The 22707-nt window shown below is 40.4% G+C and overlaps 3 protein-coding genes across 3 annotated transcripts; all 3 read left to right on the forward strand.

Annotated features, from left to right (window-relative positions):
- The first annotated feature begins 1598 nt into the window (after positions 1-1598).
- LOC128265248 (nuclear pore complex protein Nup205-like) lies at positions 1599-5213 on the forward strand. Its single transcript, XM_053001123.1, has 3 exons — positions 1599-2614; positions 4376-4533; positions 4611-5213. The coding sequence occupies exons 1-3, from the start codon at positions 1635-1637 to the stop codon at positions 5024-5026; spliced, it is 1554 nt and encodes a 517-aa protein (XP_052857083.1). The 5' UTR covers positions 1599-1634; the 3' UTR covers positions 5027-5213.
- A 2313-nt stretch (positions 5214-7526) lies between these two features.
- LOC128265245 (nuclear pore complex protein Nup205-like) lies at positions 7527-10765 on the forward strand. Its single transcript, XM_053001122.1, has 3 exons — positions 7527-8569; positions 9910-10067; positions 10163-10765. Exons 1-3 carry the CDS (start codon positions 7596-7598, stop codon positions 10576-10578), a joined length of 1548 nt encoding a protein of 515 aa, XP_052857082.1. The 5' UTR covers positions 7527-7595; the 3' UTR covers positions 10579-10765.
- Positions 10766-17569: 6804 nt separating this feature from the next.
- On the forward strand, positions 17570-21135 carry LOC128265243 (nuclear pore complex protein Nup205-like). The gene is made up of 4 exons (XM_053001120.1): positions 17570-17739; positions 17930-18538; positions 20280-20437; positions 20533-21135. Exons 1-4 carry the CDS (start codon positions 17570-17572, stop codon positions 20946-20948), a joined length of 1353 nt encoding a protein of 450 aa, XP_052857080.1. The 3' UTR covers positions 20949-21135.
- Positions 21136-22707: the final 1572 nt, after the last annotated feature.

Genomic DNA, 22707 nt, shown 5'->3' on the forward strand with positions numbered 1-22707 from the left:
ATTATCAAACTGTCAGAGAAACAATTATTTACTTTCGAAAATTGCTTTCGATTTATTAAATATTACAATTTAATAGTTACAATTTAGTCAAAATAAAATGGCTAAAGATGTAGTAGGTGAACATATAGAACAAAACATGATAACTTCCTTGTTTTTAAACATTGCAGAAATTTATACGTTACAGCTAGAATTAAAGAAAAAAATTATTTTTTTTTTATTTTATTTTGTTAATGTACATATATTTTAGAATTTTTTCAAAGCTTCACCCAAACTTAAAAAGGCGTTTTAGAGTTCTTCTGGTCGTCGGGCTTGCCAAGGAAGCCGCTGGGCTGTTATGCATTATGTACTCTGTTTATATAGACAAAAAACCTATGCCAGGTATTTTACTAGTTGTTACCAATAAAAAACAAGGACATAGCAATCTGTGACTCTTCAATCAAACCCAAATTTCACGTTGCTCTGCTCAGGGCAACATACATTCAGTTCGTATCGTAGTCTCGCACGAAGCACACACACTTTTCACTAACTTGAAAAAAATTATCAGTAACTTTTTTTTCGCTTTTTTATATTTATAAACAAAATTTCGTTTTACGATAAAACCATGTCTGGGGTGTCATTGCGAAGTTGTACAGAAGAAATGGATTTAAGATCAGTTACCTTCGCCAACACTGGCGCTGAATGCCAACCCGAGAAGAGGGTTCATCAGTGCGCTAAAGTGCCAGCCAGGAAGACGAATGTGGCAGCCAAGAAGAGGACCTCGAAACGCAAGGCTGTGTTGAAGCCAAAGCCCAACTCCAAAACCAAGTCCAAGACCAAGACCAAGTCCAAGTCCAAGTCCAAGTCCAAGTCCAATGCCAAGCCCAAGCCCAATCTCAATCTAAATCTCAATCTAAATCTCAATCTCAAGCCCAAGAACGCCATGAGCAAGCCAAAATGCTCCAGGCCCGGGAAGAAGGTGAAGGGGAAGAAGGTGAAGAAGGTGAAGAAGGGTGCCAAGCCGAAGTCCAGTGCCAAAGCCCGTGGGTCCAACAAAGGTGTTCAAGACCAAAAAGTCCGTGTCGCAAGAAATCGCAAATGTAAACCATCATTGTAGGATCCTTTAACTGACGAATGCCAGCACTGCTAGAATCAGAGAATTGTGAGAACCTCCTGGGAACCAGTCGATGCCTCGTGTCAGGAAGGGCCCAATTCCGATTCCGAATCAAGCAAATAAAGTAATATGTCTGTCAAAAAGTTCTGTTTTATTTTATTTATTCTTCATTTGGAAGTATAGTCGCATGAACTGAACTTTTTTTAAACCAAAATGCAAACCGATTTGGTTTTAGATTAATTAAATTTAAGAGGTTGGCAAAATGACAGGAACGTCCAAGCAAATAGTCTTTCAATAAAGTTTTTATTTTATTTTGTTTTAGATTCTTTCATTTGAAGAGAGCTTGGCTTTGATTTTGAGTCGTGGATTTTTTTTACAAAAAACAATAGTAATTATAATTATTTACAGTCCCTGTTCTATTCTTAAACCAAAATGAAAGCCTATTTTCTTTTAGATTCTTTCATTTAAAGAGCTTGGCTAAAAAAAATCATTGCATTTTTTACTATTTTGAAAAAATTATAAGTTTAACATAGTATAGTGCCGGATGCTGGCGCTGGCCTGCCTGGACATGATCTCCGAGCTGGAGGCGGTGAGCACGCTGTGCGACTTCGTGGCGATGCGGGGCTACCTCAAGCACATGCTGGACAGCCTGGGCAAGTCGAGCGAGGCGCTGTGCGGCATCCTGCAGCCGGTGCCGGACCATCTGCGTCCGCTGTACGTGTACGAGTCGCGGATGGCCTTCCTCACGCGCATGGCGAACACGGGCGTGGGCGCCCGCCTCCTGCTCGCCGAGCGGGCATTGGGCGTGCTGTCCAACATGCGCGTCTACGACCTGCAGCCCGACCTCAAGGCCAGCGAACTGAAGCGCAACGAGCCGCCAACCTTTCTGCCGGCCATCGACGAGCGTTTCCGTGCCATCCTGCTGCCGGCACTGGCCCTCTGCGATGCCATTGTCAACTCGCTGGGGTCGCGCAACAATTCGGCTGCTTTGCAGGTGCTCAACTTCCTGTTCGCCCACATCGACATGGTGGAGGCGATGCTGCGCACGGCCACACCGTTCATGGACCTGGGCCACCTGCAGCAGCTGGCCGCCATCACCAATCTGTTTGCCCGCACCAATACGCACGAGGTGACCGCTCTGGAGGACAGCCTCGATGTGGAGAACGACCTGGAGCTGCGCAACCGATTGGGACGCCTGCAGCAGCTGATGATCGTCGTCTTTGGCCGCTTCTCCGTCAGCGAGGCCACCATTCGGCGCATGCTGCAGCAGGACCAGGAGCAGGATCACCACCATCACCATCACCATCACCATCACCATCACCAGCAGAAGCATCAGCAGCTGCAACAGCAGGAGGGCAACGATCTGGCCGGAGGCGAGGGCTCCAAAACGCTGCGCATCAAGTTCTTCCTGGACATCGCCGCCAACCTGTCGCTCTACTGCCGCAACGCGGTCACCAGCCACGTGAAGGACAGCATGACCTCCAAGTTCTTGCTCACGACCATGATCAACGACGTGACGCCGCTGTAAGTTTTGATTTAAAAAACACTTAAAAATCATGATTATGGATATTTTTATTTTTTGCTCAAAATGAAATTTAAAATACTAATTTTTAAAGCTCTTTATTTTAATTTTTTTGTTATACAAGTAAAACAAAACTCATTTTGAAACTGCGATTTTTGTGTGCAGAGTTTCGACGATATTTTTGAAAAATTATTTTTGTATATAATGTTCTATAATAATCAATATTTCGAAAAGTTATGTTTGTAATTTTTTCTGAAGTGGTAACTAAGGATACGCAAAACGGGCATATTTAAAACTATCATCAGTTCTCAAATTAGTTTTAATTTGTTATTATTATTGCTTAATCATTATTTTTTAAATAAATTTTTTTTCAAAAATAATTATTATTTCAAAAGCATATTATAACAAGAAAGGAAGCAAACTTCGGCAAGCCGAAGTTTATATACCCTTGCAGCTATTGCAAGAATTAAATATTTTTGAAAACATTAAAATTATGATTTACTTGCGTATATGTCTAAAAACATTGAAGCAATGATGATTTGCAGCTCAATTATTAGGTAGTTATTTTATATAATTTTATTATTTCTATGGGAGCTATATGATATAGTCGTCCTATTTTGATGAAATTTTAACCGTAATTCTGAAATATTTATCCATTACTATATGTCGAAGAACTTATAGAAAAATTTAAAAAAACACCAAAGTTTTAATTTTTTTTTATTTACTTTTTGATTGTTCCTATGGGAGCTATATACTATAGTCGTCCGATTTTGATGAAATTTAAACCGTAATTCTGAAATATTTATCCATTCCTATATCTCGAAGAACTAAAAAAAAAATTAAAAAACAGAAAAGTTATAATTTTTTTGCATTTATTTTTATGATTGTTCCTATGGGAGCTATATGCTATAGTCGTCCGATTTTGATGAAATTTAAACCGTAATTCTGAAATATTTAACCATTACTATATCTCGAAGAACTAAAAAAAAAATTAAAAAACAGAAAAGTTATACTTTTTTTTCATTTATTTTTCCGATTGTTCCTATGGGAGCTATATGCTATAGTCGTCCGATTTTGATAAAATTTAAATCATAATTCTGAAATATTAAACCATTACTAAATGTCGAAGAACTAAAAAAAAAAATTAAAAAACAGCAAAGTTATAATTTTTTTTCATTTATTTTTCCGATTGTTCCTATGGGAGCTATATGCTATAGTCGTCCGATCCGGCTCGTTCCGACTTATATACTACCTGCAATAGAAAGACAACTTTTGGGAAAGTTTCATGCAGATAGCTTAAAAACTGAGAGACTAGTTTGCATATAAACGGACGGACAGACGGACAGACGGACATACGGACGGACAGACGGACATGGCTAGATCGACTCTACTAGTGATGCTGATCAAGAATATATATACTTTATAGGGTCGGAAACGTCTTCACTGCGTTGCAAACTTCTGACTGAAATTATAATACCCTCTGCAAGGGTATAAAAACAATTCATTTAAAAGTCTTAAAGAATTGGATAGATTGACCAAAGAGGATCAACATGGCGCTTCGATTTTAAGTCATGGATTTTGTTTACAAAAAACAATAGTAATAATTAATATTTACAGTCCCTGGCTTAAAAGCGTTTTCTTTAAGAGATAAAGTGCATTTCTTATACAAATCTTTAAAAACCATTGATGTTTACTTTAATTAACCTTCCCAGTTTGGAAATAAGTTAATAGCTTACGTTTAAATCTTTCTAAATCTTTCACAGGTCTGGCAAAATGGACAGCAAGAAGCTGACGGCCGTCATGCACACCATCCTCAACCAGCTGAAGGGCTCCATCGGCTATTACCTCTCGCAGAAGTCCATTACCGACAATCTGCTGCAGCAGCGCGCCTCCCTGCCGAACATCAGCTTTGGTCCCAATGGTGAGTTGTCTATCCCAATCCCAATCCCAATCCCAATCCACTTGTGTGGCCACAACTAAACCTAATGTAATCCACAGGCAAGCAAAGCTATCTGGACTTGAGCCAGCGGCACAACGAGAAGCGCAGCGAACTGATGCAGGCCGTCTTCATTGCCGAGCAGAATCTGTACTTGCTGTGGATCCACCTGGACTTCTACCTGCGCAACGCCGTTGTCTATGCCAACGAGAACCGCAACGCCATCAACGAGAGTCTCCTGGACAACGGCAACGGCAATGTGTCCGTGCTGAATGCCTCGCAGGACGAGATCCTGCAGCTCAAGCAGCTGCTCATCTCCACCTTCAACGAGACCTTCTGCACGCAGCTAATCACGGCCAGCGAGGACTACGCGACCAAGTGCAGGGGCTTCAACGCCTCGCTGCTGCGCCGCATCAAGGCGCTCGTCCAGTTCGCCCCGGTCACTGCCAATGGCGACAATTCCACGTTCATCTCGTAGGCCCGAATCGAACGCCATTTCCCCCCCCTGCCGGCTCGTCTTGGTCCTTCGGTACGGATATCCGCCGCTAAGTTGCGCCTCGCAATCGGTAGGGCGATGCTGCCCTCCCGGTGTCTGATAAACCATCGACTGAGCCACGTATTTAGTTTTATATTTCAATAAAAAGTGTTGATTTTCTCAAGCGAAAGCCGTTTTTTTTATGCAAAAGGACACTGGAATCGAAAGGCTATATTATAAAACTGTCAGAGAAACAATAATTACTTTCGAAAATCGCTTTCGATTTATTACCGATCGAAAATACTTACAATTTAGTCAAAATCAAATGTCTAAAGATGTAATAGGTGAACATATAGAACAAAAAATGATAACTTCCTTGTTTTTAAACATATTTGCAAAATATTAATACATTATATAGCAGAAATTTATACTTTATATTGAGGGGTTATATACAGATTTTTTCAAGCGAAAGCCGTTTTTTTTTGTGCAAAGGGGCACTGGAATCGGAAGACCATATTATCAAACTGTCAGAGAAACAATTATTTACTTTCGAAAATTGCTTTCGATTTATTAAATATTACAATTTAATAGTTACAATTTAGTCAAAATAAAATGGCTAAAGATGTAGTAGGTGAACATATAGAACAAAACATGATAACTTCCTTGTTTTTAAACATATTTGCAGATATTTATACATTATATAGCAGAAATTTATACTTTATATTGAGGGGTTATATACAGATTTTTTCAAGCGAAAGCCGTTTTTTTTTGTGCAAAGGGGCACTGGAATCGGAAGACCATATTATCAAACTGTCAGAGAAACAATTATTTACTTTCGAAAATTGCTTTCGATTTATTAAATATTACAATTTAATAGTTACAATTTAGTCAAAATAAAATGGCTAAAGATGTAGTAGGTGAACATATAGAACAAAACATGATAACTTCCTTGTTTTTAAACATTGCAGAAATTTATACGTTACAGCTAGAATTAAAAAAAAATTTATTTTTTTTTTATTTTATTTTGTTAATGTACATATATTTTAGAATTTTTTCAAAGCTTCACCCAAACTTAAAAAGGCGTTTTAGAGTTCTTCTGGTCGTCGGGCTTGCCAAGGAAGCCGCTGGGCTGTTATGCATTATGTACTCTGTTTATATAGACAAAAAACCTATGCCAGGTATTTTACTAGTTGTTACCAATAAAAAACAAGGACATAGCAATCTGTGACTCTTCAATCAAACCCAAATTTCACGTTGCTCTGCTCAGGGCAACATACATTCAGTTCGTATCGTAGTCTCGCACGAAGCACACACACTTTTCACTAACTTGAAAAAAATTATCAGTAACTTTTTTTTCGCTTTTTTATATTTATAAACAAAATTTCGTTTTACGATAAAACCATGTCTGGGGTGTCATTGCGAAGTTGTACAGAAGAAATGGATTTAAGATCAGTTACCTTCGCCAACACTGGCGCTGAATGCCAACCCGAGAAGAGGGTTCATCAGTGCGCTAAAGTGCCAGCCAGGAAGACGAATGTGGCAGCCAAGAAGAGGACCTCGAAACGCAAGGCTGTGTTGAAGCCCAAGCCCAACTCCAAAACCAAGTCCAAGACCAAGACCAAGTCCAAGTCCAATGCCAAGCCCAAGCCCAAGTCCAATCTCAATCTAAATCTCAATCTAAATCTCAATCTCAAGCCCAAGAACGCCATGAGCAAGCCAAAATGCTCCAGGCCCGGGAAGAAGGTGAAGGGGAAGAAGGTGAAGAAGGTGAAGAAGGGTGCCAAGCCGAGGTCCAGTGCCAAAGCCCGTGGGTCCAACAAAGGTGTTCAAGACCAAAAAGTCCGTGTCGCAAGAAATCGCAAATGTAAACCATCATTGTAGGATCCTTTAACTGACGAATGTCAGCACTGCTAGAATCAGAGAATTGTGAGAACCTCCTGGGAACCAGTCGATGCCTCGTGTCAGGAAGGGCCCAATTCCGATTCCGAATCAAGCAAATAAAGTAATATGTCTGTCAAAAAGTTCTGTTTTATTTTATTTATTCTTCATTTGGAAGTATAGTCGCATGAACTGAACTTTTTTTAAACCAAAATGCAAACCGATTTGGTTTTAGATTATTTAAATTTAAGAGGTTGCCAAAATGACAGGAAGGTCCAAGCAAATAGTTTCTCAATAAATAAAGGCATAGTCTGATAAAAAGTTTTTATTTTATTTTGTTTTAGATTCTTTCATTTGAAGAGCTTGGCTAAATAGTCATTCAATTTTCTACTATTTTGAAAAAATTAAAAGTTTAACATAGTATTAGCTTATATAAACAATTAATTTAAAAGTCTAGCAGAATTGGATAGATTGGCCAAAGAAGATCAACAGGGCGCTTTGATTTTGAGTCGTGGATTTTTTTTTTACAAAAAACAATAGTAATTATAATTATTTACAGTCCCTGTTCTATTCTTAAACCAAAATGAAAGCCTATTTTGTTTTAGATTCTTTCATTTAAAGAGCTTGGCTAAAATAGTCATTACATTTTTGACTATTTTGAAAAAATTATAAGTTTAACACAGTATAGTGCCGGATGCTGGCGCTGGCCTGCCTGGACATGATCTCCGAGCTGGAGGCGGTGAGCACGCTGTGCGACTTCGTGGCGATGCGGGGCTACCTCAAGCACATGCTGGACAGCCTGGGCAAGTCGAGCGAGGCGCTGTGCGGCATCCTGCAGCCGGTGCCGGACCATCTGCGTCCGCTGTACGTGTACGAGTCGCGGATGGCCTTCCTCACGCGCATGGCGAACACGGGCGTGGGCGCCCGCCTCCTGCTCGCCGAGCGGGCATTGGGCGTGCTGTCCAACATGCGCGTCTACGACCTGCAGCCCGACCTCAAGGCCAGCGAACTGAAGCGCAACGAGCCGCCAACCTTTCTGCCGGCCATCGACGAGCGTTTCCGTGCCATCCTGCTGCCGGCACTGGCCCTCTGCGATGCCATTGTCAACTCGCTGGGGTCGCGCAACAATTCGGCTGCTTTGCAGGTGCTCAACTTCCTGTTCGCCCACATCGACATGGTGGAGGCGATGCTGCGCACGGCCACACCGTTCATGGACCTGGGCCACCTGCAGCAGCTGGCCGCCATCACCAATCTGTTTGCCCGCACCAATACGCACGAGGTGACCGCTCTGGAGGACAGCCTCGATGTGGAGAACGACCTGGAGCTGCGCAACCGATTGGGACGCCTGCAGCAGCTGATGATCGTCGTCTTTGGCCGCTTCTCCGTCAGCGAGGCCACCATTCGGCGCATGCTGCAGCAGGACCAGGAGCAGGATCACCACCATCACCATCACCATCACCATCACCAGCAGAAGCATCAGCAGCTGCAACAGCAGGAGGGCAACGATCTGGCCGGAGGCGAGGGCTCCAAAACGCTGCGCATCAAGTTCTTCCTGGACATCGCCGCCAACCTGTCGCTCTACTGCCGCAACGCGGTCACCAGCCACGTGAAGGACAGCATGACCTCCAAGTTCTTGCTCACGACCATGATCAACGACGTGACGCCGCTGTAAGTTTTCACCAGCTACACTTCTTGATTTTAGAAAAATGTACTTAAGGGTTAGGGTTTTTTTTAATTTATTTACATTTTTAATCTACAAACTTATGAGATGGTTGGGCCAAGATTTCGAGTAAAACTGGCAAAGTTACAGTGGTCTAAGCGACTTGAACATCAAGTTTGTTTTCATGTTGGGCTTTCGAGCAAGAAAAACTAAGTTGATTTTTCCACGAATGCCATTTCTAGAGTTTGAATATCGTAGCGCAAAAACTACCAAACATTTTTGTTTTTTAAAACCCTACCTCCCTTAATTTAACGCATAATGGACTAAACATGTCTTTTAAAGTAGGTATGCTTATTTTGAAAAAATTACCTTAAAAACGTACCTTAGGCCGTGCACCTTAAGTATTTTGTAGGTCAAGTTAAACTTAAATGGTACCCTCGTTTTCAAGGCCCTTTATTTCTTTAACAGAGGTATTTTTCCCAAAATCTTTAGCAGGTTTGATTGTCTTTGTCTATGAAGAATTTGTAGTTGTTCTGTGGGCTAAAGTAAATTTGTTCAGACTTTGAATTGATTCGAAAAGGTTTTTTGGAAGTCCCCCATATTAATAATATTAAAACAGGGAACGAACTCATGCGTTAATGAAATTTTTGTAGATTTTCAAAATATATTTCTAGAACAATCATTTTTTATGATAAAACAATTCGATCATTTAAAAAACACTTAAAAATCATGAGGTTATTTTTTATTTTTTTGCTCAAAATGAAATTTAAAATATATTTATTTTTTGTTATACAAGTAAAACAAAACTCATGTTGAAACTGCGATTTTTGTGTGCAGAGTTTCGACGATATTTTTGAAAAATTATTTTTGTATATAATGTTCTATAATAACCAATATTTCGAAAAGTTATGTTTGTAATTTTTTCTGAAGTGGTAACTAAGGATACGCAAAACGGGCATATTCAAAACTATCATCAGTTCTCAAATTAGTTTTAATTAGTTATTATTATTGGTTAATCATTATTTTTTAAATAAATTTTTTTTTCAAAAATAATTATTATTTCAAAAGCATATTATAAAAACAATTCATTTAAAAGTCTTAAAGAATTGGATAGATTGACCAAAGAGGATCAACATGGCGCTTCGATTTTAAGTCATGGATTTTGTTTACAAAAAACAATAGTAATAACTAATATTTACAGTCCCTGGCTTAAAAGCGTTTTTCTTTAAGAGATAAAGTGCATTTCTTATACAAATCTTTAAAAACCATTGATGTTTACTTTAATTAACCTTCCCAGTTTGGAAATAAGTTAATAGCTTACGTTTAAATCTTTCTAAATCTTTCACAGGTCTGGCAAAATGGACAGCAAGAAGCTGACGGCCGTCATGCACACCATCCTCAACCAGCTGAAGGGCTCCATCGGCTATTACCTCTCGCAGAAGTCCATTGCCGACAATCTGCTGCAGCAGCGCGCCTCCCTGCCGAACATCAGCTTTGGTCCCAATGGTGAGTTGTCTATCCCAATCCCAATCCCAATCCCAATCCCAATCCCAATCCCAATCCACTTGTGTGGCCACAACTAAACCTAATGTAATCCACAGGCAAGCAAAGCTATCTGGACTTGAGCCAGCGGCACAACGAGAAGCGCAGCGAACTGATGCAGGCCGTCTTCATTGCCGAGCAGAATCTGTACTTGCTGTGGATCCACCTGGACTTCTACCTGCGCAACGCCGTTGTCTATGCCAACGAGAACCGCAACGCCATCAACGAGAGTCTCCTGGACAACGGCAACGGCAATGTGTCCGTGCTGAATGCCTCGCAGGACGAGATCCTGCAGCTCAAGCAGCTGCTCATCTCCACCTTCAACGAGACCTTCTGCACGCAGCTAATCACGGCCAGCGAGGACTACGCGACCAAGTGCAGGGGCTTCAACGCCTCGCTGCTGCGCCGCATCAAGGCGCTCGTCCAGTTCGCCCCGGTCACTGCCAATGGCGACAATTCCACGTTCATCTCGTAGGCCCGAATCGAACGCCATTTCCCCCCCCTGCCGGCTCGTCTTGGTCCTTCGGTACGGATATCCGCCGCTAAGTTGCGCCTCGCAATCGGTAGGGCGATGCTGCCCTCCCGGTGTCTGATAAACCATCGACTGAGCCACGTATTTAGTTTTATATTTCAATAAAAAGTGTTGATTTTCTCAAGCGAAAGCCGTTTTTTTTATGCAAAAGGACACTGGAATCGAAAGGCTATATTATAAAACTGTCAGAGAAACAATAATTACTTTCGAAAATCGCTTTCGATTTATTACCGATCGAAAATACTTACAATTTAGTCAAAATCAAATGTCTAAAGATGTAATAGGTGAACATATAGAACAAAAAATGATAACTTTTAAACATATTTGCAAATATTAATACATTATATAGCAGAAATTTATACTTTATATTGAGGGGTTATATACAGATTTTTTCAAGCGAAAGCCGTTTTTTTTTTTGGGCAAAGGGGCACTGGAATCGGAAGACTATATTATCAAACTGTCAGAGAAACAATAATTACTTTCGAAAATCGCTTTCGATTTATTACCGATCGAAAATACTTACAATTTAGTCAAAATCAAATGTCTAAAGATGTAATAGGTTAACATATAGAACAAAAATGATAACTTCCTTGTTTTTAAACATATTTGCAAAATATTAATACATTATATAGCAGAAATTTATACTTTATATTGAGGGGTTATATACAGATTTTTTCAAGCGAAAGCCGTTTTTTTTGTGCAAAGGGGCACTGGAATCGGAAGACCATATTATCAAACTGTCAGAGAAACAATTATTTACTTTCGAAAATTGCTTTCGATTTATTAAATATTACAATTTAATAGTTACAATTTAGTCAAAATAAAATGGCTAAAGATGTAGTAGGTGAACATATAGAACAAAACATGATAACTTCCTTGTTTTTAAACATTGCAGAAATTTATACGTTACAGCTAGAATTAAAAAAAAATTTATTTTTTTTTTATTTTATTTTGTTAATGTACATATATTTTAGAATTTTTTCAAAGCTTCACCCAAACTTAAAAAGGCGTTTTAGAGTTCTTCTGGTCGTCGGGCTTGCCAAGGAAGCCGCTGGGCTGTTATGCATTATGTACTCTGTACTCTGTTTATATAGACAAAAAACCTATGCCAGGTATTTTACTAGTTGTTACCAATAAAAAACAAGGACATAGCAATCTGTGACTCTTCAATCAAACCCAAATTTCACGTTGCTCTACTCAGGGCAACATACATTCAGTTCGTATCGTAGTCTCGCACGAAGCACACACACTTTTCACTAACTTGAAAAAAATTATCAGTAACTTTTTTTTCGCTTTTTTATATTATAAACAAAATTTCGTTTTACGATAAAACCATGTCCTGGGTGTCATTGCGAAGTTGTACAGAAGAAATGGATTTAAGATCAGTTACCTTCGCCAACACTGGCGCTGAATGCCAACCCGAGAAGTGGGTTCATCAGTGCGCTAAAGTGCCAGCCAGGAAGACGAATGTGGCAGCCAAGAAGAGGACCTCGAAACGCAAGGCTGTGTTGAAGCCCAAGCCCAACTCCAAAACCAAGTCCAAGACCAAGACCAAGTCCAAGTCCAATGCCAAGCCCAAGCCCAAGTCCAATCTCAATCTAAATCTCAATCTAAATCTCAATCTCAAGCCCAAGAACGCCATGAGCAAGCCAAAATGCTCCAGGCCCGGGAAGAAGGTGAAGGGGAAGAAGGTGAAGAAGGTGAAGAAGGGTGCCAAGCCGAGGTCCAGTGCCAAAGCCCGTGGGTCCAACAAAGGTGTTCAAGACCAAAAAGTCCGTGTCGCAAGAAATCGCAAATGTAAACCATCATTGTAGGATCCTTTAACTGACGAATGTCAGCACTGCTAGAATCAGAGAATTGTGAGAACCTCCTGGGAACCAGTCGATGCCTCGTGTCAGGAAGGGCCCAATTCCGATTCCGAATCAAGCAAATAAAGTAATATGTCTGTCAAAAGTTCTGTTTTATTTTATTATTCTTCATTTGGAAGTATAGTCGCATGAACTGAACTTTTTTTAAACCAAAATGCAAACCGATTTGGTTTTAGATTATTTAAATTTAAGAGGTTGCCAAAATGACAGGAAGGTCCAAGCAAATAGTTTCTCAATAAATAAAGGCATAGTCTGATAAAAAGTTTTTATTTTATTTTGTTTTAGATTCTTTCATTTGAAGAGCTTGGCTAAAATAGTCATTCAATTTTCTACTATTTTGAAAAAATTAAAAGTTTAACATAGTATTAGCTTATATAAACAATTAATTTAAAAGTCTAGCAGAATTGGATAGATTGGCCAAAGAAGATCAACAGGGCGCTTTGATTTTGAGTCGTGGATTTTTTTTTTTACAAAAAACAATAGTAATTATAATTATTTACAGTCCCTGTTTTTTTCTTAAACTAAAATGAAAGCCTATTTTGTTTTAGATTCTTTCATTTTAAGAGCTTGGTAAAAATTTACATTAAATTTTTTACTATTACATATGTTTACTAAACATATTTTAACAAGGAGGAAAGCAAACTTCGGCAAGCCGAAGTTCATATACCCTTGCAGCTATTGCATTAATTAAATACTTTGAAAACATTGAAACTATGATGATTTGCAGCTCAATTATTAGATAGTTATTTATATATTTTTATTTTTCTATGGGAGCTATATGCTATAGACGTCCGATTTTGATAAAATTTATACCATAATTCTAAAATAATTAAACATTGCTATATGTCAAAGAACTAAACAAAAATTGAAAACAGAAAGTTATAATTTTTTTGCATTTATTTTTCCGATTGTTCCTATGGGAGCTATATACTAGTCGTCCGATTTTGATGAAATTAAAACCGTAATTCTGAAATATTAAACCATTACTATATCTCGAAGAACTAAACAAAAATTAAAAAACAGAAAGTTATACTTTTTTTTCATTTATTTTTCCGATTGTTCCTATGGGAGCTATATGCTATAGTCGTTCCGATTTTGATGAAATTTAAACCGTAAATCGGAAATATTTTACCATTACTATATGTCGAAGAACTAAACAAAAAATTAAAAAACAGCAAAGTTATAATTTTTTTTCATTTATTTTTCCGATTGTTCCTATGGGAGCTATATGCTATAGTCGTCCGATCCGGCTCGTTTCGACTTATATACTACCTGCAATAGAAAGACAACTTTTGGGAAAGTTTCATGCAGATAGCTTTAAAACTGAGAGACTAGTTTGCATATAAACGGAAGGACAGACGGACAGACGGACATGGCTAGATCGACTCTACTAGTGATGCTGTTCAAGAATATATATACCTTATAGGGTCGGAAACGTCTCCTTCACTGCGTTGCAAACTTCTGACTGAAATTATAATACCCTCTGCAAGGGTATAAAAATCGCGGTCAAACGATTCCTTGCATTAAAAAAAAATAAATTTAAAAGTAGCTCAGATTTTACAATTTTTTTTCGAAGTTCCCTTTACCTTTAAAACTAGAAGTGGGAAAAAATAGAACAAGCGACATTGGGCTTTTCAAATATCAAAATTTTTTTTTTTTATTTGTATTTATCGCTCCTATAACATATGCAGAATATGTTTTTGCATAAAAAGTGTTTTAATGGCTTCATTGGGACTTAACTTTTAAACGTGTTTTTCCCGAAACCATTTTTTTTGAACATGATTGTAATAATAGGTATAAACAAGTTTAGGTTCTTATGAAAATAATAAACGGTTTGGAGTATTTCCGTTTCCTTTGTGCTGCTGTCTCTTTCTATTTCAGTTTTTGAGTCCGTTCTTAACTTCAGTACTCAAGGATTTCGTTTTCCGATTTCTAAAAATTTCTAATAAATAATTCAGTTTATAATTTATTTTTTCTACAATTTTTACAGAAACATCTTTTGCCATAATACATTTTGTGATTATATATGATTATTATTTTATTACTTATACATATAAAAAGCATGTAAATAAATAAAAACATCATGTAGTCAAATTGTATGTACAATATATATTCATTTCTAACTTGAAAACTTGTCTATATTGCTTAACAAATAGTTAAACTCAAATGAAATTAAAACCTTTTTGTAACACATTTCAATTGGTTTCTTAAACATTCGAGTTTCTTGCTAAAAAGACGTATAGTTCTTAATCAATAAGTTATATATTAATATTAACTTGCACACATCAAATGCTCTTGGATTGAACTTAGATACGAGGGCAGTGCCAGGGCATTGATGGTGGCCATCAGCTCCTCGCTGTCGCCAAACTGCGCCCGAAAGGCGGCGGCTAGCTCGCAGAGCACCAGCAGCGGCTCGCAGTACAGGTTGATCTCCTGCCTTGTCGAACACCTCCACTTCGCCGTCCTCCTGCAGTTGCACTTGCTCGGAGTCGTCCTTGGCTTCGGTGGCCAGGAAAGGCTCGGCGATGAGTTGGAAGAGACGCAACAGAAACACCGGCTGGCCGGCTTGCTGCTCCACACTGCCCCACCACCATTTCGAGGAACTCCAGAGTCACGGCACTGGGCAGGATGTCCCCCCTCGACTTGGCTTCCTGCTGCCCACCAAATTCGCTCCTAAATTCAGTGCTGCACACCAGTTGGGCAGCCCAGTGTCGCACCCATTCGGCCTCGTCCAGCAGCAGGAGCAGCACCAGTCTGGCAAAGCGTCCAACCCGCTCCACGTCCACGTTGGCCGAACCCAGGCCAATTTGGTCCTTCAAGCCGCTGCGCGCGAGCAACTGGCACAATTGGGCAGCCTGGTGACGCAGGTAGACCGGCTGGACGGGCCTCCACGAGCCGCAGGGCGTAGTTCAGCAGTGGCAGCCAGTGCTTACGCTCCAGTCTGCCCCGTTCGCCGATCAGTCGTTTCAGGCCCAGCACCAAGCCCGGCTCCTGGTTACTGGAGTGCGCCGCCGAGCAGCGCTGCACTAGCTCATCCAGCTGCAATCCGGCTCCTTGAGCAGCGGTTGCAAGGCTACCAGACGAGCGGCGAGCTGGAGACTCCAATGGCGCTTGCTGTCATCATCTTGAGGACGCTGGAGCGTATGGCCTGGGATTCATACAGCTGCTGGCCAATCTCCTGCCGCTCCTCTAAGCTTAATGTGGCGTAATAACGACGTATGTCGGCCGAAAACTGAAAGTGCTCCACGTCCAGTTCGCTGACCAGCGGGCTGCCAGCGTCCAGCCAACGCTGCAGCAGGATGTACAGCCATAGCTCCACCTAAGCTCGTCCAGGGCCCAGTAGGGCTCGGCCAGGTCCTCGACCATGTGCTGCACCATCCAGGGGCAAATGCCGTGCAATCGATGCAGATGGAGGCCAAAGATCTGGTAGAAACGCATGGAGATGCCCTGCTGCTGGCAGCGTGCATAGACCTCCATGTGATCCAGTCGGTAGACGGCAGCGATCTGATCCAGGAGCTGAAGGTTACCAGACCAGGATCGACAGCATCCTCCATGAGCGCCACCATCACGTCCACCAGCGCACTGAAGGCACACACGTCCCGCTGGAGGATCGGAGCGGCCAGAGCTGCGAGCGTGTGCAACTGCATCCTGGCCAGCGGTGGACACGTCCAGCGCACCAGGCGGTGTACATATATTTTAGAATTTTTTTCAAAGCTTCCACCCAAACTTAAAAAGGCGTTTTAGAGTTCTTCTGGTCGTCGGGCTTGCCAAGGAAGCCGCTGGGTTGTTATGCATTATGTACTCTGTACTCTGTTTATATAGACAAAAAACCTATGCCAGGTATTTTACTAGTTGTTACCAATAACAAACAAGGACATAGCAATCTGTGACTCTTCAATCAAACCCAAATTTCACGTTGCTCTGCTCAGGGCAACATACATTCAGTTCGTATCGTAGTCTCGCACGAAGCACACACACTTTTCACTAACTTGAAAAAATTATCAGTAACTTTTTTTCGCTTTTTTATATTTATAAACAAAATTCGTTTACGATAAAACCATGTCTGGGGTGTCATTGCGAAGTTGTACAGAAGAAATGGATTAAGATCAGTACCCTTCGCCAACACTGGCGCTGAATGCCAACCCGAGAAGAGGGTTCATCAGTGCGCTAAAGTGCCAGCAGGAAGACGAATGTGGCAGCCAAGAAGAGGACCTCGAAACGCAAGGCTGTGTTGAAGCCCAAAGCCCAACTCCAAAACCAAGTCCAAGACCAAGACCAAGTCAAGTCCAATGCCAAGCCCAAGCCCCAATCTCAATCTAAATCTCAATCTAAATCTCAATCTCAAGCCCAAGAACGCCATGAGCAAGCCAAAATGCTCCAGGCCCGGGAAGAAGGTGAAGGGGAAGAAGGTGAAGAAGGTGAAGAAGGGTGCCAAGCCGAGGTCCAGTGCCAAAGCCCGTGGGTCCAACAAAGGTGTTCAAGACCAAAAAGTCCGTGTCGCAAGAAATCGCAAATGTAAACCATCATTGTAGGATCCTTTAACTGACGACTGTCAGCACTGCTAGAATCAGAGAATTGTGAGAACCTCCTGGGAACCAGTCGATGCCTCGTGTCAGGAAGGGCCCACTTCCGATTCCGAATCAAGCAAATAAAGTAATATGTCTGTCAAAAAGTTCTGTTTTATTTTATTATTCTTCATTTGGAAGTATAGTCGCATGAACTGAACTTTTTTTAAACCAAAATGCAACCGATTTGGTTTTAGATTATTTAAATTTAAGAGGTGGCAAAATGAAAGGAACGTCCAAGCAAATAGTTTTTCAATAAAGTTTTATTTTATTTTGTTTTAGATTCTTTCATTTAAAGAGAGCTTGGCTTTGATTTTGAGTCGTGGATTTTTTTTTACATAAACAATAGTAATTATAATTATTTACAGTCCCTTTTCTATTCTTAAACCAAAATGAAAGCCTATTTTTCTTTTAGATTCTTTCATTTAAAGAGCTTGGCTAAATAGTCATTACATTTTTAACTATTTTGAAAAATTATAAGTTTAACATAGATAGTGCCGGATGCTGGCGCTGGCCTGCCTGGACATGATCTCCGAGCTGGAGGCGGTGAGCACGCTGTGCGACTTCGTGGCGATGCGGGGCTACCTCAAGCACATGCTGGACAGCCTGGGCAAGTCGAGCGAGGCGCTGTGCGGCATCCTGCAGCCGGTGCCGGACCATCTGCGTCCGCTGTACGTGTACGAGTCGCGGATGGCCTTCCTCACGCGCATGGCGAACACGGGCGTGGGCGCCCGCCTCCTGCTCGCCGAGCGGGCATTGGGCGTGCTGTCCAACATGCGCGTCTACGACCTGCAGCCCGACCTCAAGGCCAGCGAACTGAAGCGCAACGAGCCGCCAACCTTTCTGCCGGCCATCGACGAGCGTTTCCGTGCCATCCTGCTGCCGGCACTGGCCCTCTGCGATGCCATTGTCAACTCGCTGGGGTTCGCGCAACAATTCGGCTGCTTTGCAGGTGCTCAACTTCCTGTTCGCCCACATCGACATGGTGGAGGCGATGCTGCGCACGGCCACACCGTTCATGGACCTGGGCCACCTGCAGCAGCTGGCCGCCATCACCAATCTGTTTGCCCGCACCAATACGCACGAGGTGACCGCTCTGGAGGACAGCCTCGATGTGGAGAACGACCTGGAGCTGCGCAACCGATTGGGACGCCTGCAGCAGCTGATGATCGTCGTCTTTGGCCGCTTCTCCGTCAGCGAGGCCACCATTCGGCGCATGCTGCAGCAGGACCAGGAGCAGGATCACCACCATCACCATCACCATCACCAGCAGAAGCATCAGCAGCTGCAACAGCAGGAGGGCAACGATCTGGCCGGAGGCGAGGGCTCCAAAACGCTGCGCATCAAGTTCTTCCTGGACATCGCCGCCAACCTGTCGCTCTACTGCCGCAACGCGGTCACCAGCCACGTGAAGGACAGCATGACCTCCAAGTTCTTGCTCACGACCATGATCAACGACGTGACGCCGCTGTAAGTTTTGATTTAAAAAACACTTAAAAATCATGATTATGGATATTTTATTTTTTTGCTCAAATGAAATTTAAAATACTAATTTTTAAAGCTCTTTATTTTAATTTTTTTGTTATACAAGTAAAACAAAACTCATTTTGAAACTGCGATTTTTGTGTGCAGAGTTTCGACGATATTTTTGAAAAATTATTTTTGTATATAATGTTCTATAATAATCAATATTTCGAAAAGTTATGTTTGTAATTTTTTCTGAAGTGGTAACTAAGGATACGCAAAACGGGCATATTTAAAACTATCATCAGTCTTCAAATTAGTTTTAATTTGTTATTATTATTGCTTAATCATTATTTTTAAATAAATTTTTTTTTCAAAAATAATTATTATTTCAAAAGCATATTATAACAAGAAAGGAAGCAAACTTCGGCAAGCCGAAGTTTATATACCCTTGCAGCTATTGCAAGAATTAAATATTTTTGAAAACATTAAAATTATGATTTACTTGCGTATATGTCTAAAAACATTGAAGCAATGATGATTTGCAGCTCAATTATTAGGTAGTTATTTTATATAATTTTATTATTTCTATGGGAGCTATATGATATAGTCGTCCTATTTTGATGAAATTTTAACCGTAATTCTGAAATATTATCCATTACTATATGTCGAAGAACTTATAGAAAAATTTAAAAAACACCAAAGTTTTAATTTTTTTTTATTTACTTTTTTGATTGTTCCTATGGGAGCTATATACTATAGTCGTCCGATTTTGATGAAATTTAAACCGTAATTCTGAAATATTTATCCATTCCTATATCTCGAAGAACTAAAAAAAAAATTAAAAACAGAAAAGTTATAATTTTTTTTCATTTATTTTTATGATTGTTCCTATGGGAGCTATATGCTATAGTCGTCCGATTTTGATGAAATTTAAACCGTAATTCTGAAATATTTAACCATTACTATATCTCGAAGAACTAAAAAAAAATTAAAAAACAGAAAAGTTATACTTTTTTTTCATTTATTTTTCCGATTGTTCCTATGGGAGCTATATGCTATAGTCGTCCGATTTTGATAAAATTTAAATCATAATTCTGAAATATTAAACCATTACTAAATGTCGAAGAACTAAAAAAAAAATTAAAAAACAGCAAAGTTATAATTTTTTTTCGTTTATTTTTCCGATTGTTCCTATGGGAGCTATATGCTATAGTCGTCCGATCCGGCTCGTTCCGACTTATATACTACCTGCAATAGAAAGACAACTTTTGGGAAAGTTTCATGCAGATAGCTTAAAAACTGAGAGACTAGTTTGCATATAAACGGACGGACAGGCGGATGGCCAGACGGACATGGCTAGATCGACTCTACTAGTGATGCTGATCAAGAATATATATACTTTATAGGGTCGGAAACGTCTTCACTGCGTTGCAAACTTCTGACTGAAATTATAATACCCTCTGCAAGGGTATAAAAACAATTCTTTTAAAAGTCTTAAAGAATTGGATAGATTGACCAAAGAGGATCAACATGGCGCTTCGATTTTAAGTCATGGATTTTGTTTACAAAAAACAATAGTAATAATTAATATTTACAGTCCCTGGCTTAAAAGCGTTTTTCTTTAAGAGATAAAGTGCATTTCTTATACAAATCTTTAAAAACCATTGATGTTTACTTTAATTAACCTTCCCAGTTTGGAAATAAGTTAATAGCTTACGTTTAAATCTTTCTAAATCTTTCACAGGACTGGCAAAATGGACAGCAAGAAGCTGACGGCCGTCATGCACACCATCCTCAACCAGCTGAAGGGCTCCATCGGCTATTACCTCTCGCAGAAGTCCATTGCCGACAATCTGCTGCAGCAGCGCGCCTCCCTGCCGAACATCAGCTTTGGTCCCAATGGTGAGTTGTCTATCCCAATCCCAATCCCAATCCCAATCCCAATCCCAATCCCAATCCACTTGTGTGGCCACAACTAAACCTAATGTAATCCACAGGCAAGCAAAGCTATCTGGACTTGAGCCAGCGGCACAACGAGAAGCGCAGCGAACTGATGCAGGCCGTCTTCATTGCCGAGCAGAATCTGTACTTGCTGTGGATCCACCTGGACTTCTACCTGCGCAACGCCGTTGTCTATGCCAACGAGAACCGCAACGCCATCAACGAGAGTCTCCTGGACAACGGCAACGGCAATGTGTCCGTGCTGAATGCCTCGCAGGACGAGATCCTGCAGCTCAAGCAGCTGCTCATCTCCACCTTCAACGAGACCTTCTGCACGCAGCTAATCACGGCCAGCGAGGACTACGCGACCAAGTGCAGGGGCTTCAACGCCTCGCTGCTGCGCCGCATCAAGGCGCTCGTCCAGTTCGCCCCGGTCACTGCCAATGGCGACAATTCCACGTTCATCTCGTAGGCCCGAATCGAACGCCATTTCCCCCCCCTGCCGGCTCGTCTTGGTCCTTCGGTACGGATATCCGCCGCTAAGTTGCGCCTCGCAATCGGTAGGGCGATGCTGCCCTCCCGGTGTCTGATAAACCATCGACTGAGCCACGTATTTAGTTTTATATTTCAATAAAAAGTGTTGATTTTCTCAAGCGAAAGCCGTTTTTTTTTATGCAAAAGGACACTGGAATCGAAAGGCTATATTATAAAACTGTCAGAGAAACAATAATTACTTTCGAAAATCGCTTTCGATTTATTACCGATCGAAAATACTTACAATTTAGTCAAAATCAAATGTCTAAAGATGTAATAGGTGAACATATAGAACAAAAAATGATAACTTCCTTGTTTTTAAACATATTTGCAAAATATTAATACATTATATAGCAGAAATTTATACTTTATATTGAGGGGTTATATACAGATTTTTTCAAGCGAAAGCCGTTTTTTTTTTTTGTGCAAAGGGGCACTGGAATCGGAAGACTATATTATCAAACTGTCAGAGAAACAATAATTACTTTCGAAAATCGCTTTCGATTTATTACCGATCGAAAATACTTACAATTTAGTCAAAATCAAATGTCTAAAGATGTAATAGGTGAACATATAGAACAAAAAATGATAACTTCCTTGTTTTTAAACATATTTGCAAAATATTAATACATTATATAGCAGAAATTTATACTTTATATTGAGGGGTTATATACAGATTTTTTCAAGCGAAAGCCGTTTTTTTTTTGTGCAAAGGGGCACTGGAATCGGAAGACCATATTATCAAACTGTCAGAGAAACAATTATTTACTTTCGAAAATTGCTTTCGATTTATTAAATATTACAATTAATAGTTACAATTTAGTCAAAATAAAATGGCTAAAGATGTAGTAGGTGAACATATAGAACAAACATGATAACTTCCTTGTTTTTAAACATTGCAGAAATTTATACGTTACAGCTAGAATTAAAAAAAAATTTATTTTTTTTTTATTTTATTTTGTTAATGTACATATATTTTAGAATTTTTTCAAAGCTTCACCCAAACTTAAAAAGGCGTTTTAGAGTTCTTCTGGTCGTCGGGCTTGCCAAGGAAGCCGCTGGGCTGTTATGCATTATGTACTCTGTACTCTGTTTATATAGACAAAAAACCTATGCCAGGTATTTTACTAGTTGTTACCAATAAAAAACAAGGACATAGCAATCTGTGACTCTTCAATCAAACCCAAATTTCACGTTGCTCTACTCAGGGCAACATACATTCAGTTCGTATCGTAGTCTCGCACGAAGCACACACACTTTTCACTAACTTGAAAAAAATTATCAGTAACTTTTTTTTCGCTTTTTTATATTTATAAACAAAATTTCGTTTTACGATAAAACCATGTCTGGGGTGTCATTGCGAAGTTGTACAGAAGAAATGGATTTAAGATCAGTTACCTTCGCCAACACTGGCGCTGAATGCCAACCCGAGAAGAGGGTTCATCAGTGCGCTAAAGTGCCAGCCAGGAAGACGAATGTGGCAGCCAAGAAGAGGACCTCGAAACGCAAGGCTGTGTTGAAGCCAAAGCCCAACTCCAAAACCAAGTCCAAGACCAAGACCAAGTCCAAGTCCAATGCCAAGCCCAAGCCCAAGCCCAATCTCAATCTAAATCTCAATCTAAATCTCAATCTCAAGCCCAAGAACGCCATGAGCAAGCCAAAATGCTCCAGGCCCGGGAAGAAGGTGAAGGGGAAGA

The sequence above is a fragment of the Drosophila gunungcola genome, unplaced genomic scaffold (assembly GCF_025200985.1).
Source record: "Drosophila gunungcola strain Sukarami unplaced genomic scaffold, Dgunungcola_SK_2 000105F, whole genome shotgun sequence".
NCBI lineage: Eukaryota > Metazoa > Arthropoda > Insecta > Diptera > Drosophilidae > Drosophila > Drosophila gunungcola.